At 47.0% G+C, this 17635-nt stretch overlaps 1 protein-coding gene and 1 pseudogene across 3 annotated transcripts; one reads left to right on the top strand and one right to left on the bottom strand.

Annotated features, from left to right (window-relative positions):
• On the bottom strand, positions 1–16672 carry LOC118084095 (uncharacterized). Of its 3 annotated transcripts, XM_035113388.3 has the most exons (4): positions 16591–16642; positions 15157–15267; positions 9481–9543; positions 1–1949 (listed from the first exon to the last, which is right to left on the bottom strand). In XM_035113388.3, the coding sequence occupies exon 4, from the start codon at positions 1901–1903 to the stop codon at positions 581–583; it is 1323 nt and encodes a 440-aa protein (XP_034969279.1). In that variant the 5' UTR covers positions 1904–1949; positions 9481–9543; positions 15157–15267; positions 16591–16642; the 3' UTR covers positions 1–580. The 3 variants fall into 3 exon arrangements, with proteins under 3 accessions (XP_034969279.1, XP_034969280.1, XP_034969281.1); XM_035113389.3 differs by lacking the exon at positions 15157–15267 and having other exon boundaries at positions 16591–16662; XM_035113390.3 differs by lacking the exons at positions 9481–9543; positions 15157–15267 and having other exon boundaries at positions 16591–16672.
• On the top strand, positions 1902–4052 carry LOC118084274 (nucleic acid dioxygenase ALKBH1-like; annotated as a pseudogene).
• Positions 16673–17635: the final 963 nt, after the last annotated feature.

The following is a 17635-nucleotide window of genomic DNA, read 5'->3' as shown; positions in this document are numbered from 1 at the left end:
TATGACACTGATATTTATATCTATATCGGATATATTTATATACAGACTACACACAGTTAAACAGATCCTTAATCAAGGATGGGTTGTATTCAACTAAGTTGCACTTGGAGGAGACCCATTAAAATTAATGGACCTCACTTAGTCATGTTCATTCATTACAATGGGTCTATTCTGAGGAGAACTAACAGTGAATATAACCCTAATCCTTACAATTGTTGCTAGGATCGCAGTGCAAAAAGGATGTTGCCCTTGATGGATACTCTTGACTTTGGTCCATGACCTCAGAAGAATCTTGCTGCAATTATAGATGGGATGCTGACACAAATCGGACCACTGGGTCTCTGACCCATCATTTCCCATATCTAGTGCACTTTTGCAATGCATGACAAATTATGCCATCACTTTTTCTGTAGCTCCATGAGTCACATTCTAAAGAAAGTCAAGAGCAAACATGTTCTTTTTTAATTCATGATAATCCTCTCTTGAACATGCATTGGAAATTCATCCTGTACAACTTGCTCCCAAATATCTTTTTGGATGAGCCTCCAAAGAGAAATATCAGTAATGTTTCCTGTGTTTACTACTTCACCACTTCTAATAGTATATTCTGTAGCACTTTGTTAACTCTGTCTATTAGTGACGTGTTATATCTCCAGAGTGTTGTGTCCTTGATCAGGGATTCCCTGGGCAAATCCGGTTGAAAAGGAGACCGACAGTGGAAGACAATTGCAACATCAGCAGGGACTTCCACACTGCCTCCGATCCCCTGAAGGACAGAGTGAACAGACGTCTGAACCACTTTCCTCGGATCAACAATCATTTTCCTTGGGTTTATGACCTCTTTCCTGTCTGGTTCTCGGAGGACATGCTGCAGGATGTTGACTCCAGGTACCATATTCCAAGAATGTGGAACATGATCAGGGGGGAAGGTGAAGACATTATTTGGGAAAATGTGGTTCTCAAAGAGGAAGATACCAATCTCCGGATTTTGTTTCTCAAGTTTTTGCATCAAGGTTTTCCAATCCAAATGTTGAATGGGAAGAATAATTTCATCAATGTCATTCAGCAGAACGTACCTGCTCCTGTACATATTCCGGTAGACACAGTCATTCAGAGCAGCGATTTGTCCATAGTAGCCAATTTCGGTCCCGTCGTCCGTGAAATGCCATTTATTAGAAACACTCAGGTAGGATGTGATTGGCCAGGGCACCACCTCCACGGTCCCTTCCACCACATAGAATTGAAGGACTTTCTCCATCAACTGGCTGCAGCTGTTCTTATAGATCACCACCTTCTGCATTCCAAGGAGTTTATACATTTCAATGCTCTGCACGAACTGGAGGACATTGTTATAGTCTCCAAACATGGTGGAGATGCACACTGTGAAGTCCACCAGAGTGCTCTGTCGCTGGCGATTTTTTATTTCAAACTGTGGTGACATGCCACTGTCAGATCCTTCACCAGATGACTGCAATGCCATGTAACGAGGCTCACAGTGTGAGGGTTCCAAACAAATCAAGTCTGCAACCACATAGGGAAATCCAAAACGATCCAAGTGGATATCTATTGCAGCCTTAGAGATAAAGGCCACATCATCAGCTGGGCAACAGAACCAGCAATAGTGGTCCTTCACTTCCTTGTGATGTACAATTCCAATCACTCGAGTCTGCTTTTCCACCCTGTCATCAAAGTATGGAGTGATGATAAAAGATCTGTTGTCACTCAAAGCAGAGATTGAGTTATTGGTGACCCATCCTTTGCAGAGGTCTTTTCCTTTCTGTGCAACAAGTTTTGGTAGTAAAGAGTATTTCCGTATCCGGTAGTAGGAAAGTGTCAGCATAGAGGCAAGAGCCACCAGACATACCACTGTAGCTAAAAAAGTTCTTCTTCGAAAATGGAACATGATCTCCAGCTTGAGATCCACACCAGCATCTGTTCCACTGCTGAGCCTGCAACAGAGAGAAGGTTGTTGAAGATATTTACCGTGTTACATAAAATAGTAATTGCATTGTATTTTAAGTTACTGTGAAAAATCTATGAACACATGATGAAAGCTTGTATTTTTCTGTTGCAATATATGCCGTGGGCTAGAATTGGGACTGAGTCATGGATATTTGGATAGAATTTCATAATGTTTGTTTAGGTTTATGAAGTAGCCCATTCAGAGTCATAGAGCTGTTGCAAGCTGGCACAGATCTTCTCTGGGTGTTGCCGAAGATGCAAGCAAGCAGGAAACAAAGCGGGACAAAGCTCCTTTATTTTTAGCTGGAAAACCTGGTTTGAGATGTTCTAGAGCCTTATACACTGGGACCAGTATATGAAAGGAGGGAAATGTATAAGTGAGACAATGTATCAATTACTGTTCTCGTAACATTTAAATCAGGTTTCTGAAGTAAAGCTTTAATACTTAATTATTGTGATGGAAAATTTTTTTCTATACAAAAGACCAGAACAGAGAGAAATATGCAAATATGAATAATTCACTGCAAATATAACTAATTCACAAAGGTGAGGCAGGGAGATCTGTTTGTGGTTATTGACACAGCTCCATTTAATTTCATACTACGACAAAAGGCATCAAACAATCTGATAGTAAATAAATATATTGCCAATTCTTAAATATGTGTATGTCAAAACATGCATTCTTCAAATACAGTGTCACATATGGAACAAGAATATATGCTGCATCGTCTGCATAACTAGGTGTATATGAATTGAGCTCAGTATTTAAAAAATAACTTCTAAAGCTCTATAGCAGGGGTGGAGAACCTGAAGCCCAGAGGCTGAATGCAGACCTCCAAGCCTCTCTGTTCTCCCTTAAGATTCTCACCATCTTTTTTTTTTTTTTTTGCTGCTGAGCAGCAATGCCAGATGGATGCAGTTGGGAAAGCTTCTCTTGTGGCAGAGCTGGGGGTGAGTTTTTTTTAAGGGGGGGTAGGCCAGACACCCATAAAAGGTGCACTGAGGTGTGGAATTCTTGACTAGCTCCTCAGATTGTCAGCTCTCCCCTGAGATTTTCCTCAGTAAGTGAACACAAATCTTACAGAGCAAGACTGTGCCCAGTTAGCCAATGGAAAGCCTATGGTCTCAATAACTATCCAGGGTTTATATTTATCCCAGATCCCTTCATTCCAGGCTGCCAGCATCACTGGGTGAAGCAGTGCCTGAAGATGTACACCCAGAAGCCTAATGCATGCAATTTGGATATGCGCTTGTCTTCTACGGAGACCACTGATCTGTGGGGGAAGAAGAGTCAGCATCAGTTGCGAAACAAAAGTTCCAGCAAATGGACCTCAAAAACTTTACTGGAAAAGCTCTGCTGGGTGATTTTGGGTTACCATTATAACTGGAATACAAATAAATATTTAGCCAACCCACTACACCCCCTTTCCACCTGACTTGGCTTTCCTCTCAGAGCAAGCGGCTAAAGCTTGTGGTTTTCCACATTTCCATGGGGAAGCAGGGATCCTGAACTACCATCACTTTGATTCATCTCTGGGGATTCATGTGGATGAGTCCAAATTGGACTGTTTTCAGCCACTTCTATCATTCAGTTTTGGACAGCCACCCATATTTTTGGTAGGGGGGCTGAAATGAGATGAAGCCCCTGTATCCATGTTCATGCACAGTGGGGACATGATGATCATGTCCGGTCCGGCTACAGCTGCCTGCTGTACCACATATTCCCCAGGATTCTGCCCAACCTGGAGGGGAAGCTTTTGCCTTCCTGTCTGGAGCTGCCTTTCCCAGCTGACCTTCTTGAAGACTCTGTATCTGTTATGGAGCCCTGCTCTCAAGAGGACAGGCAAGTCTGTGCCAAATACCTGCAAACATCCCTTATCAACATGACTGTCAGGCAGGTGCTAGCTGAAGGTCAGAGCTTCCCAAGTGAAACCAGGACAGAGAGAGACCTGGATGTAGCAAAATAAAAAAGCACAAGTCTGATAAAGACAGCTGAAACCTGCACTTTCCCTTTCCTTTCAACATAGACTGTGTTGGCAATAACCCAGGAGCAGCCTGGCCATATGGAGCAGCAAATAAAACAGCAACATACTAAGTGGATGTATAACAAAATGTTTTGAACTTTGTGGGCAAAGTACATGGCTCGGGCCAAAAGACCACTTGTGTGGTGTTTTCTCCTAAGGTCACACAACCAAAGAATGCCACTCCAGTGCTTTGGTTAACACTGTCTGAATATAATATACATTCCCTGGGGAAAGAAAAGATTATCATCATTTCACACCCACTCCCCTGCCACACACAGGGGAGACGTTCACAGTGTTGTTGAATGTCTTTGCCAGGCTCAAATGTGTGCTGGAAACTCCGGCAATGCCTCTTACTAGACTGAGTGGAGAGGAATGGGTGAGTGTGAAGATGTTAGCCTGTTATACAAAGGCAACATTTACATCAATTGCTCCACCTGCTTTTGCTTCTGGCTCTGCCCACCACTGGCATGTGGCCCCCACCACTGGCAAGTGGCTCAGTAGGAAGTGTGGCCCTTGGGCTGGGAAGGGTTCTACACATGCCTGCTATATCAGTGCATTACTGGGTGCACATGACAAAGCCGTGTTGGTGCTGTTTCCTGACAAGGTGGACTCAAACTGTATTCCAAAAAAATGCTCTATACATTAAGCAAGCAATAAAAATAAAATGTAAAAGTATACAACATCTAGTGCAGCACATTGCTACAGCAGGCAGAAAACAATTAGGTGGTCTGCCAAGACCCCCAGCAGTTTTCAAGTGGCCCATCGCAGGCGGTGGGGAGCTTGGAAAGCTATGTTGTAATGTAAACCGCCCTGTGGTCTTTTGATGAAGGGCATTACAGTGGTACCTCGGGTTACATATGCCTCAGGTTACAAACTCCACTAACCTGGAAGAGTTACCTCGAGTTGAGAACTTTGCCCCAGGATGAGAACGGAAATCGTGTGCCAGTGGCGCAGCAGCAGCAAGAGGCCCCATTAATGAAAGCGTGCCTCTAGTTAAGAACAGTTTCAGGTTAAGAATGGACCTCCAGAACGAATTAAGTTTGTAACTAGAGGTACCAGCATATGTCAAGGCAATAAGAAACTATTTTACTTTTAAAAGACAACTGAAGGTGGCCCTGTATAGGGAGGTTTTTAATGTTTGATGCTGTATTGTTTTTAATATTCGGTTGGAAGCTGTCCAGAGTGGCTGGGGAAACCCAGCCAGATGGGCGGGGTATAAATAATAATTATAATTATAATTATAACTACCTCTCTCTCCACCCCACCCCACCCCACCCCCGCCCTTCTTGGAAAAGTGTCTCAGCAGGCTTCCAAGGGCTCCAAAGCAGGGTTCACTGGAGTAGATGAAAGCAAACCTCGTGCTATAGGGAAAGGCTCTACTGGACAGTTACTTGAGGATTTCATGAAAGCAGCAAAGTAGGCCTTCTTTGTCACCATAGCAGGCACAATCATATGGTCTTACATATGTTTGGGCACTCACTCCTATAACAGATATTGTACCCCTTGCACTCCAGCTGTTTCCTAGCCTTTATCCTTGCCTGGAGCTCCCCAATAAACAAGAGAGCTGCCAGAACTCCACAGAACCATAGAATGCACTCAGGTGCAATTGTGTCAATGGCTCACTGTGCCCTGCTATTCCATAGTACAGGTGTGAGTCTTCCTTAAAAAAAACCAGCAAGAGAGCTTTAATCTAACATTTTTAGGGAAGTAATTTGTTTCAGCATTGGTAATTTGTTCTGCAATTTATGACTTTTATACTTTTCATAAAGTTTAACTATATTATTGTATATATTATAGCATGCACACACAAATTATATAATTAAACTCCTCCTTTAAAAACCCTATTTGGACCAGTGGTGGACCATATGCCCACGCTGCCCAGGGCGGGCACACTCCCGAAAGGGGCGGGGTGCTGAGGGTGCCCTCCCAGGCGCAGGATAGCCGCTCGGGTGCATGGAGCGGCACGCATGCCCTGCATCCAGGGGCAGAGCAAGGCACCCATTCGGCGCACCGCCCACCGCAACTCCCAAGCCTCCCTCAAGGTGTCAAAACAAAGGGGGAAGGAGGGAATGCCGCTGGCAAAGTGGCGCAGCTGCCCCCTTCCCCCAACGGCTCAGGGTAGGCTTGGGAGTCGTGGTTGGGCGGCGTGCCAAATGTCACCCCCCCCTCAGCGAAGACACCCTGGGCGGTACGACTCCATCGCCCCCCTTCTTCCGCCCCGATTTGGACCTGGCCATTATGGCCAATTATTGCTCAGTCTCAAATCTTCCATTTCTGGGCAAGGTGACTGAGCAGATGGTCACAGAACAACTCCAGGCACATCTGAGGGATGTGGACCATTTGGATCCCTTCCAATCAGTATTCAGGCCCCATCATGGGACTGAAACCGCCTAGTCAATTATCTCCAGCAGGCTAGGGACAAAGGTGGAAGCTGTTTCCCAGTTCTGCTGGATCTCAGCACCTTTTGATACCATCAACCTAGGCTCCTTCGTTCTGGGCCATGTCTAGAAAGTGGTGTTGGGGGGTGAGTGTTTGGACCCCTGGGCACTCACTAGTGGGGTGCCTCAGGGCTCCGTCCTCTCTCCCAAGCTTTTCAACATCTATATGAAACCACTGAGGGAAACCACATCAGGGGTTTGGACTGGGTATTTACCAATATGTGGATGGTACCCAGCTCTACCTCTCGTTTAAATCGGAACCAGTGAGGGCAGTGAACATCATGTGTGAATGACTGGATGCAGTTGGAGGATGGATGGTGGGACTGTTTCTGGGGGACATGGGATGGGTAGGTGTGGGGGACTCCCCGGTCCTGAATGGGATAACTGTGCACAGCCTTGGGTCCTTCTGGACTTAGCTGTCCATGGGTGTAGCCAGGATTTTTGTTGGGGAGACAGGAATTAGTTAAGGGGGACGTGATTGGTCAGTTGGATTGTTTTACTTGATCTGAGGGAGTGGCTGCCCCCTGCACCCCCTTAGTTACACCCATGTAGCTGTCCATGGAAGCTCAGGTTTATTCTGTGTCCAGGGTAGCTGTCTACCCTGGTACAATGGCTGAGACCCTACCTGCCTGCACCATGCCTCACCAGAGTGGTACATGCTCTGGTTATCGAACTACTGCAATGTGCTCTATGTGGGGCTACCTTTGAAGGCGGCTTGGAAGCTACAATCCAGAATGCAGCAGCTAGACTGGTGACTGGGAGCAGCTGCCAGGACCATAGAACAAAAATCCTAAAGGATCTACATTGGCTCCCAGTACATTCAGACCCTCCAAGTGTCCCTATTTTCCAGGGACGTCCCTGATTTAGAGAAGCCATCCTGATTTCTGATTTGATCTTGGAATGTCCCGCTTTTCTTTAGGATGTCCCTATTTTCACTGGAGAAATGTTGGAGGCTCTGGAGTTATCCACCCCCCCCCAAGCTGTCTGAAGGTAATCCTGTGTTGGGAAGGTTTTTAATTTTTAATGTTTTATTATGTTTTTATATATGTTGGAAGCTGCCCAGAGTGCTGGGGCAACCCAATAAGATGTGTGGGGTATAAATAGTAAAATTATTGTTATGGAATGGGATGTCCTTATTTTCATCAGAGAAATGCTGGAGCATATGTACATTTCTGAACACAATTCAAAATGTTGGTACTGACCTTTAAAGCCCTAAACAGCCTTGGCCCCATTTACCTGAAGGTGTATCTGCACCCCCATTGTTCAGCCCAGACACTGAGATACAGCTCTAAGGGCCTTCTGGTGGTTCCCTCACTGCGAGAAGTGAAGCTAAAGGCAGAGGGCCTTCTCGGTGGTGGCACCCACCCTGTGGAACACCGTCCCATCAGATGTGAAGGAGATAAAGTATTACATAACTTTTAGAAGACATCTGAAGGCAACCACTGGTACAGGGAAGTTTTTAATGTTTGAGCTTTTACTGTGTTTTTATATATTTTGTTGGAGTAAATAATAGAAATACATTTTTTTTCTATAATCTATCTACAGTATCATCTATCTACACACACACTCACACACGGACAGGTAGATCTTCTATGAAACTAATGAAGCTTAAGCTTCAGAGCTCCTAATCTGGGGCGGGGGGGGGCAGAAGCAAGGGCGTACCCACCATGCGGCAAGTTAGGGCAGCTGCCCTACTCTAGAAGCAGGGCTGGTGGGCAGAGGCGGAGCACAGCCCGGCGGAGCGCGAGTTCGCCATTCCCGCCGCACCGCGCCGCACCCTCCCTCCAGCTCCCCGGCGCGCCCTCAGGCAAGGCCAAGCGCGGCGGGGAACCAGGGAGCGCGGCGCGGTGGGCGGGAATGCCGAACGCGCGCTCCGCTGGGCTGGGCTCCGCCTCCGCCCACCAGCCCTGCTGCTAGGGAGGGGCACAGCCCGGCGGAGCGCGAGTTCGCCGTTCCCGCCCACTTTGTGGCCCCTCCCCTTCCGTGCCTTGGCCCCTCCCCTTGCCCCCCCCTAGTTTTGATCCTGGGTACGCCCATGGCAGAAGCAACTTTAGTCCACATTCAGGGCCAGCCCTAAGGCAAGGCTGGGTGGCGCAATGCGCCAGGGCACCGGGCCGCCAGACAGCTGCGCTGGGAAACACGGGGGGGGGGGCGCCGAAGGGATATTCACACCATGGCGCCACGGTGCCAGATATGCTTAAGACAGCCCTGTCCACATTGCTTTTAAAAATTGGGTCTAGTGGCATGACTCAGATAGATTAATTTTTGTTGTATATATTTGTATATATTTCAACAATCCCAAAGTTTGAGAATCAGTAGCATAGAGGTTGTAAAGGATCACATTTATACTAAATAAGTAAGCAGATGAGACACACACAAAGACCTCAAATCTATAATAAATGCATAGTAGCAGGACATAAGCAAAATTAATTAATTAACAAAAAATATCAGTAAAAACAGCAATTACCAGAAAAGAGAAAAGTCATCAGCCAAAAATAAAATCCTCCAAACAGCTTCAACTAACTCCTAATGTCTTCTGAAAGATCCAGGTTTATGTGCTTCCAGGTGGCGCTGTGGGTTAATAACCACAGAGTCTAGGGCTTGCTGATCAGAAGGTCAGCGGTTCGAATCCCTGCAACGGGGTGAGCTGCCATTGCTTGGTCCCGGCTCCTGCCCACCTAGCAGTTCGAAAGCATGTCAAGTGCAAGTAGATAAATAGGGACCGCTCCGGCGGGAAGGTAAACGGCGTTTCCGTGCGCTGCTCTGGTTCGCCAGAAGCAGCTTTGTCATGCTGGCCACATGACCCGGAAGCTGTCTGCGGACAAACGCCGGCTCCCTTGGCCTATAGAGCGAGATGAGCGCCGCAACCCCAGAGTCGGAAACGACTGGACCTGATGGTCAGGGGCCCCTTTACCTTTACCTAAAATGTTACTACCATTAAACGAAGCACATTTTTTATGTTTTTCAGCCACCACCAGCGGACAGAGACCATCAAGGAGTGTACAGTAATTAACACATTTAGCACAGCAAGACAAAGGTAAAATGGGACACAGTACCTGCTTTTGTCTTCAGGTCACACAGGAAAGTGCTAATCATCTATTTCTCGCCTCCTTTTCACCCTACAAATAAAAAACCAGAAAATCCCCCAGAGCAAGCATGTTTCAAAAACATTTTCTGGATCAGAAAAGTTAATGCAAAGTATCCCCAGCTCTTCCAATCTATCTCAAAAATATGTATAAGACCACCAGCCAATAGTCTGATGCCTTGTCTTGTTCATCCCAGGAGAAAAGTAGGATGTCTGATGAGAAGACCCAGAGACGCATCAGAGTATGCAAATATTTTAGCAGGAACAGCTAGCATGACGTAAAATTTGAGTTTAGCGGAAAAACAAGCTTAACAAGTGCCTGAGGAAAGTAGATCATAATCTGCTGTTCTTTGAAGGAAAGACTGGCTGAGATTCCCCATCTGATTGCAATGTTGACCCAGAAAAAAGTGAGAGAAGAGACATCATGAATTGAATTAGAGGGGAGAGCTTTCCATATGCAGTTCACATCCTCCTGATCTGTCCCTCTCTCCTTTTCATCTAATCCAGGTGTCCTGAGCAGCTGTTTGGAACCAGTAATGAGCTCAATTTGGGTGAATGAACTGAAGCTTGATCCAGGCAAATAAGAAGTGGTGTTAGATAATAACATATTCAAAGGATGGAAGTGGTACTCATGTTCTGGAAACCCACAGATTAAATGACTGCAACATGCCAGATTCAGGTCTGCCACTGATTCAAATTACATTTTGGGCAAGGTGCGGTTTATAAATATTATTTATAAATAAACAAGGAGGAGACTTCAAGCCACTCAGAAGCATCCACACAGATGATAGATTGTTGACTGGGACCAGCTGAATGGGGGTCATGTTTTCAGTTCTTGGGGTTCTTCCAGATGGTCTGTTTACGGAGCATTTGTTCTGATTTGTTTGCAGGGTGTGTTAAGGATAAGGTTCTTTGTTCTTGCAAAATACAGGACAGGGTGTGGGAGAGGGGTGGGACGATTTTTATCCAACCTGGTGCTGAATGACTTTTAAGCTACACAATACAATCCACACACACACACACACACACACGTAAATCTGTACATGCAGGGGGAAATAAATAAATAAATAAATAAATAAATAAATAAATAAATAAAGGGGCATATTCTGATGAGAGGGTGAGCTTTGTTCCACATGTTAAATTTCTGAAAAAAGAGAAAATAAAAGACAGACTTGGGGGGGGGGAACACCTTGTGGGGAGCTACTTCTCTCCCATCCTCTTTTCTCAAATATTATGCAGATAACTATTATCAGAACTGGAACGTCTGGGCTACATTGAGACAAAACCTTTTGTTTCTAGAGACTCGGACCCTGCTGCTTTCAGAGGGTCATGGCCTGATGACTGGAGAAATAATCTATTCGGTGGTGGTATCCCCACTGATGGAACATAGGAAGCTGTCCTATCCTGAGTCCATCTAGCTTAGCTGAGTCCATCTAGCTTACACTGACTGGCAGAAGCTCTCCAGGGTTTCAGACAGGGGGCATTATCAGCCCTCCCTAGAGATGGCAGAGATTGAAACTGGGACATTTTACATGCAAAGCACATGCTCTACTAATGGGCTATGCCTCTTCCCCAATGGAAATGTACCTGACTTTGATTCATGTGCCCCCAGAACTTTAACCTGGGTCTTTAAGTATGGCAATAAAGGATACATTCTACTATTGATACTATTGTAGCACAATCCCTCCTCCTCTTCCAATCTTCCCCATCCAGACTGACCTAGGGGCAACCAGTCAGTTCCATTCCATGGAATTATTGTCATTGTCCCAATTTTCCAAGGACAGTCCCGGAATTACAGAAGCTTCTCATTTGATCCCAGAATGTCCTGGTTTTCCCTTTTCTCCCCCTCCATGTCTCGGCAGGGGCGTAGCAAGGGGGGGCGATAGGGGTGGTTTGCCCCAGGTTCCACTCTGGGGGGGGGGGGAGGGTGACAGTCAGCACCCCACCCCGTGACTCCCAAGCCGAGCTCCTCCAGCCTCCTGGTAAAAAGCCCGCTTGGCGCGCCATGCGGGCTTTTTACCTGGCGGCTGGGCTTGGGAGTAGGGGGACACTGACTGTCACCCCCCCTCCAGCTCCAGGGTGGCACCTGCCTGTCGCGCTGAGCAAGGCTTTCTACTGGGGGGGGCTGGAGGCTCTGTTTTGAAGTTGCTGGGGGAGGGCGCAAGCCCCCTCTATGTATCACGTATGCGCAGCTTTGTTACGTAGCGATGCATGTGTCATTACGTAGCGACACATGCACGCTACGAGCGATCCCCTCCCCCTGGTGCATGACAATTTGCCACCCCGGGTGACGCAGCATGTTCCTCCACCAGTGTGCCTCGGGGAACTATTAAAAGTGAAAGGGGGTGTGGAGGAATAGATTTATGATTATTACGGAAATAAAATACCTGTGCCAAATTAAGGCACACAAAGTCCTTCCTACAATTTCAAAGGAAAATATCACCAATCCACTATAAATTATTTAATTGCAATGCTTCAACTGCCAGCCATTTCTTAGGAAACATGTGACGTGTTTATTCCTTTATTGTAAACTAGCTGACCCGGCCACGCGTTGCTGTGGTTCTTTCCTGTGATCCCCACCCACCCTGTCCCGATCCATGACGTATCCTGCCCCTCCTCCCTCCACCCCGGCTCATCCCTGTGTTTTGGTAGGATACCCTTTCCTCTGTTGTCCCTGGGGAGTGTTGGCCCTCCCCCATGTATCTCCATACCTTGGCCCCCACCCTTGGAGAAGGAACTGTTAGGTTCTGGGTTTTATTTCCCAGCATGCACTTCTGTCTGAGCCCTCTGTTGTCCCTGGGGAGTGTTGGCCCCTACCCCCGGTATCTTCCTACATTGGCCCCCAGCCTTGGAGAAGGAGCTGTCAGTTTCTGGGTTCCATTTCCCAGTATTTACTTTTGTCTGAGCCCTCTGTTGTCCCCTCCCCCCTGTATCTCCATACATTGGCCCCTGTGCACGCATCGTGAGAATTTCTATATATTTAGATTAAGGATCGTGGGTGATGATGTGCCCTGGGAGGCAGGGAACTACTTAAAAAATCCCGAGGGGGGGTGTCAAATAGCGAAGCCTCATAGCCCCATAGCAACAGACAGGCCCAGACAGATGGAGGGGGGTCATATGGGCCACTTGGTGCGGGCCTCCAAATCTAAAGGGGGTCTCGGTCTGCATATTCACAACCAGTAAAATGGAAAAAGTAACAAAAGGGTTAAAAACAGGGCCACATTATCTTATCTACCTGGCCCAGGCCTCTGTCTAGCCCTGCAAGGGTCTGGCAGCAGAAGGCGCGTTCTGAAGTACCTGAGTTGTTCAGTTCCATAAAAAACCCAGGAAGTGGCAAGGGGAAGATAGGGGAATGTAAATGGGGGGGGGAGTGGCCACTGGAAATATCCAAGGACTTAAACTGGGGAGAGAAAGTGCATGGTTGTTGGGTTTTTTTTAAAGACACAGAGGCTTACAATCAGTTGTTTCTCCTAAAATAAGACATACCCATAAAATAAGCCATAGCAGGATTTTTAAGCATTTGCGCAATATAAGCCATACCCCAAAAACAAGACATAGTGATAGGCGCAGTTCTCGAGGGCCCCAAGGAAGAGGCAAGGCTGGAAGCGTAATACAAAATAAGACATCCCATGAAAATAAGCCAATGTGGGTTTTTTTTTTTAAGGAATAATAAATATAAGACAGTTTCTTATTTTCGGAGAAACACGGTAAAGCCTAGGTTAAAAGAGGCACGACTGCCCTTACTTAAAATGGCCGCCGTAGCCTCGCATATGACACAACGGTCACTAAATTATAAAGCGAAAACCCCTCGCTGTGCCCCCAAGTGCGTGTTAGGAGAAATGATGAACGACTGCCTAATGCTGTCAGGCGTTTATTAATGCAGCCGCCAGGACAGGCTTTGGTTGGGCTTGGGGTGGAATGGCTGTTTTAGTGGCTGTTGGACAGTTGCTCCCCCACCCTACGTCAGCCCATGACCTATTTGGGCTCCTCCTCCCCCCCCACCTCCCACCCAGGGCTGCTTTCGGGATAGTATTTAAAGGGTTATAGAGCTGAGGCCTAGTCTGTAAAATGGAGCCTAGGCCTAGTCTTTAGGCTGTAAAGTAGAAGCGAGGCCTTGGCTTGGGCTAATATTTAAATGTGACCCGAGGCCTCCGCCCTGTATCTCCATTCCTTGGCCCTGGCCTGACTGTGGGTTGACTGGTAATAGACCCCCTTCAGATCCCCCTGAGCCTCAGAGTCCCCCAGTTTTACAGGATCTTGTGGCGGAGGCGGGGTTTGTGGGTGTGTTGCATTGTTGTGGCTAATCCCTGTGACTGGCCCCACGTGTCCTGATCCATGATCTATTCTGTTTCTCCCCCCCCCTCCGTGACCAGCGTATCTCATGACGTTTTGAAGGTTGGTATTTATTTGCTAAATTGTAAAGTAAAAACCCCTTGCCGTGCCCCCAAGTGCGTTGCTGTGGGTTATCCACCACCCCCCGGGCCTAGTGGGGGCCTACATAAACAGAGGCCGTGCTGCGACCTGTGATAATGGCTGCCTTGCTGATTTCAGTTGCTTGGTTGATGATGATGTCATTTGGTTTGTGGGTGTGGCTTATATTTCACAGGAAGGGAGGGGGTGGAGGAGGATATTACGCCACTTGAGGGCGCTGTTTTAGTTGGTGGAAAAGCAGGTCTGTACCTGCGCAGGTGTGCGATTGGAGGTTTTTTTGCCCCCAACAACGCTCTGGGAGTGGCCTGGATCGTTGTGTCAAAATTTCAGGACGATCGGTCAAGCGGTTACGGAGAAAAGTGTCAAACGCAGTTTCACGATTTTTACATTTTTATATATATAGATGGAGCCTTACACTGTCTACTCAGAAGTCCCACTATATTAAATGGAGCTTACTCCTTGGTGACTCGGTAAAGACTGGGCAGCCTTACACTGCAATCCAAAGCATTTCTATGTGGGTGGCGCTGTGGTCTAAAGGGTATTCAGAAGGAATCGTGGAAGGGGGGGTTGTTTAATTCAATGTTTTGCTTTATTTGTGTGATCATGAAAAAATATAAATAAAACTTTAAAAATAAAATAAAATTTTGTTTCATTCCATTTATCTGTGGAAGGTGATATAATTGGCTCAAGGGGACCAATGTAGGTAGGTGTGTATATGACATCTATGTATGTAGTGAGATCAAATGTGGGAAAAGCCATCTGATGTATAATTAGATGTTCCTATTTTCATTGGAGAAATGTTGGAGTGTGGGCACTCGGATCTCTTAAGTGTTTATACTCTCTCTCACAGGCCAGACCGGCAAAACTTGTTATGGGTTTCAACCATGTGGGCAAAGATGTGAATCAACAGGGCCCTTCAGCTACTCTTACCTGTTTTGGATGCTATTGCTTAAAGACAGCAATATTAAGCAACAACTAAAAGCAGCAGAGAACTCACTGGCAATGACTCACATGGATCTGGGGCGCGAATTTCCATGCTTCATTTCCCCTCTGCAAGCTTTCCACACAAATGCACACTCCCAAACCTCTGGTGCAGACACTAGGCTTGGATTATTGCATAGATTATTGCATCCTTGGCAGATAACCCTGCCTATGCAGGAATATGTCAAATGAAAAGAGATATTCACTCTCTCTCAATATACGTGAATCACCTTACCAGATCCACTCCACTTTGCAATGCAACTGCAGAAATACACGGAAGCAATGTAGCAAGTGGCAACAGTTTGGATTGACCAATTTCTCCTTCCTGTAGAGGCACTAGGAATGCCTGGAAAAGAAGAGCCCTGCTGGATCAGACCGATGACCCATCTGGTCCTGCATCCTGTTCTCATAGCGGCCAGAGATTCCCCCCCCCTAAAAAAAAAAAGTTTAGGGGTACTCTCATTTCCCTACTCACAGGGGCGTCTTACCCATAGAGGCTAGTGGCGCCACAGCACCAAGTTCTGGAGGGCGCCAGGGAAGAGGCGGAGGCTGGACGCAGCACCTCCCGGCATCAGCTCGCCGCCCTCACCCACCTCAGCCATGCCACACCAAAGCAGCACTGCATCCGGAGCCTCCGTCTTCCATGGCCACCACGGCATGAAGCAGCCAGCTGAGCTGGGAGACACTGCGTCCAGCCTCCACCTCTTCCCCACTGGAGGAGCTGCCCTCCAGCCACTGACCGCCTTCTCTAGTCCTGCTGGCAGTGCCATCCTCCCTAAAAAAGGTCGACAACTCTGGGAAACGGGGGGGGGGCAGGAGGAAGCTTTGCACAACAGCCCTGCCTACTCATATTGAAATACTGCCCCCAATGAGGCCAAACAGATTCACAAAATAAAATAAAAAAAATTCCTTCCAGTAGCACCTTAGAGACCAACTAAGTTTGTCATTGGTATGAGTTTTCGTGTGCATGCACACTTCTGTTTCTGTATCTGTTTCAGTGTATCTGAAGAAGTGGTCTCTAAGGTGCTACTGGAAGGATTTTTTCAAATTTTGTTTCGACTACGTCAGACCAACACGGCTACCTACCTGTAACTAGATTCACAAAATGTTTAGGGGTATGCGCACCTTTGCGATCCCCCAGAAAAAAAACATTGATAGTGGCCATCCAGATGCCCAAATGGGAAGCCTGAAAGTACGACTGACCGGACTTCCACCCGATCGCGAGGCAATGGCAGGCGCTGTTCTCCTCAGCTGAGGAGGACGGGTGCCTTCGAGGCAAGGGGGGAGTGCTACAGCACAGCAACCCCCCAAAAAACCCATAATCGAGCGTTTAGGGGGCATGGAACCGGCCAACGCCAGGAGCGTGACCCCTCTCCATCAGTTGCGGAGCAAAGCTATCTCGGAGGCACGAAGCTGCAACCTTGCCAGCAACAGCGATTGGCTCTTTCTAAATTTGGAACTAAAAAGGACTGTACCGTGAGTACTGAAAAAAACAACACTGAACAGGTAAATTAATAAAAATTGGGCCACGGGAAGGGGTGGAAAATAGGAAGTCAGCCCCTGACCACTGTGGGACAGAAAAGGCAATAATATTGTCCTGAGCCCAAAGTTGCATTTGAATTTAAGAAGCTAAGAACTGCCTAAAAGGGAAAAATTAGCCATAACTTACTTTGGAAGAGAGCCCTCTAAGCGGCTGGCGAAAGGCTATTGTGATTCATTCTAAAGCAAAGTACTTTCGATTTTGAATTCCTGAATTGCCACGAGCTCTACTGAATATAAGGACTGGATTTATAAGAGAATTGGATTGGATCTTGAAGAAAATAAAGAAAATGGAGTAATACTTTTGACTTTTGATTTCGGATGAGTTATGGCTACCATTTCCTGTTCTGCAAACACTGACTGTCCTTGGAGAAGGAAACCAGATAGCCAAAACCTGTTTGACTTTATATAGTTTGTGCTGGCACAGCTATTGGAAATTAAAAATGACTTGGTACAGTGCAATCTGGAGATTAGAAAAATCAAAGATTGCGATGATCAGAAAGAACTGAACAGCAGGAGTGAGAGTCCAACTGTCCAGTCAAAATTGGAGGAGAAAATTCAACAAGAAGGACTGGGGAAGGGTGAGAGCACCCCAGTCCATATAGAAGAAATTGAGTGGTACAGAAGGAGTGAGAGTCCATCTGTGCACGAAAAACTAGCTGAGAAAACCCAGTATGAACTGAAAAATATCTCCTCTCGACAGATGAAGACATCGGACCAAGGAGTCGAGATGACAAAAGAAAACAGAAAAGGGGTGCTTAGAATTACAGGATTGAATAAAGATGCAGGGCAGCAGGGGAAGGTTAAAGGAATGAGGGTAGAAAGAAAGGTGAGGAAGGGGGTGGGATAAAGGTAGTTTATAATTGGCTATGTAATAGGGTAACCCGGATCAAAATAGGACTGTTTATATCAGGGGTCCCCAGACTACGGCCCCCGGGCCGGATGCGGCCCAATTGGCCTCCCAATCCGGCCCGCGACGACCCCCGCCACCCGCTGCCGCCGCCCGCTCTTACAGCGCGCGGTGCGGCGGCGATCTTCAAAAATTTTTTCGATGCACTTCCGGGGCGGGGGAGGCCCATACGCATGCGCACAAGCGATTTTCAGCAATTTTTCCCCCGACCGTGTGCGTGTGCGCATGCGCACGGGCGCGCCCTCCCCCGCCCTCCGGCCCGCTG

The sequence above is a fragment of the Zootoca vivipara genome, chromosome Z2 (assembly GCF_965207765.1).
Source record: "Zootoca vivipara chromosome Z2, rZooViv2.hap1.1, whole genome shotgun sequence".
Lineage (NCBI taxonomy): Eukaryota > Metazoa > Chordata > Lepidosauria > Squamata > Lacertidae > Zootoca > Zootoca vivipara.
This window is presented reverse-complemented; position numbering and strand designations above follow the sequence as displayed.

Bases quoted from the DNA above. Each gene is read 5' to 3' on its own strand.
- LOC118084095 (XM_035113390.3), bottom strand. From the start codon at position 1,903: ATGTTCCATTTTCGAAGAAGAACTTTTTTAGCTACAGTGGTATGTCTG.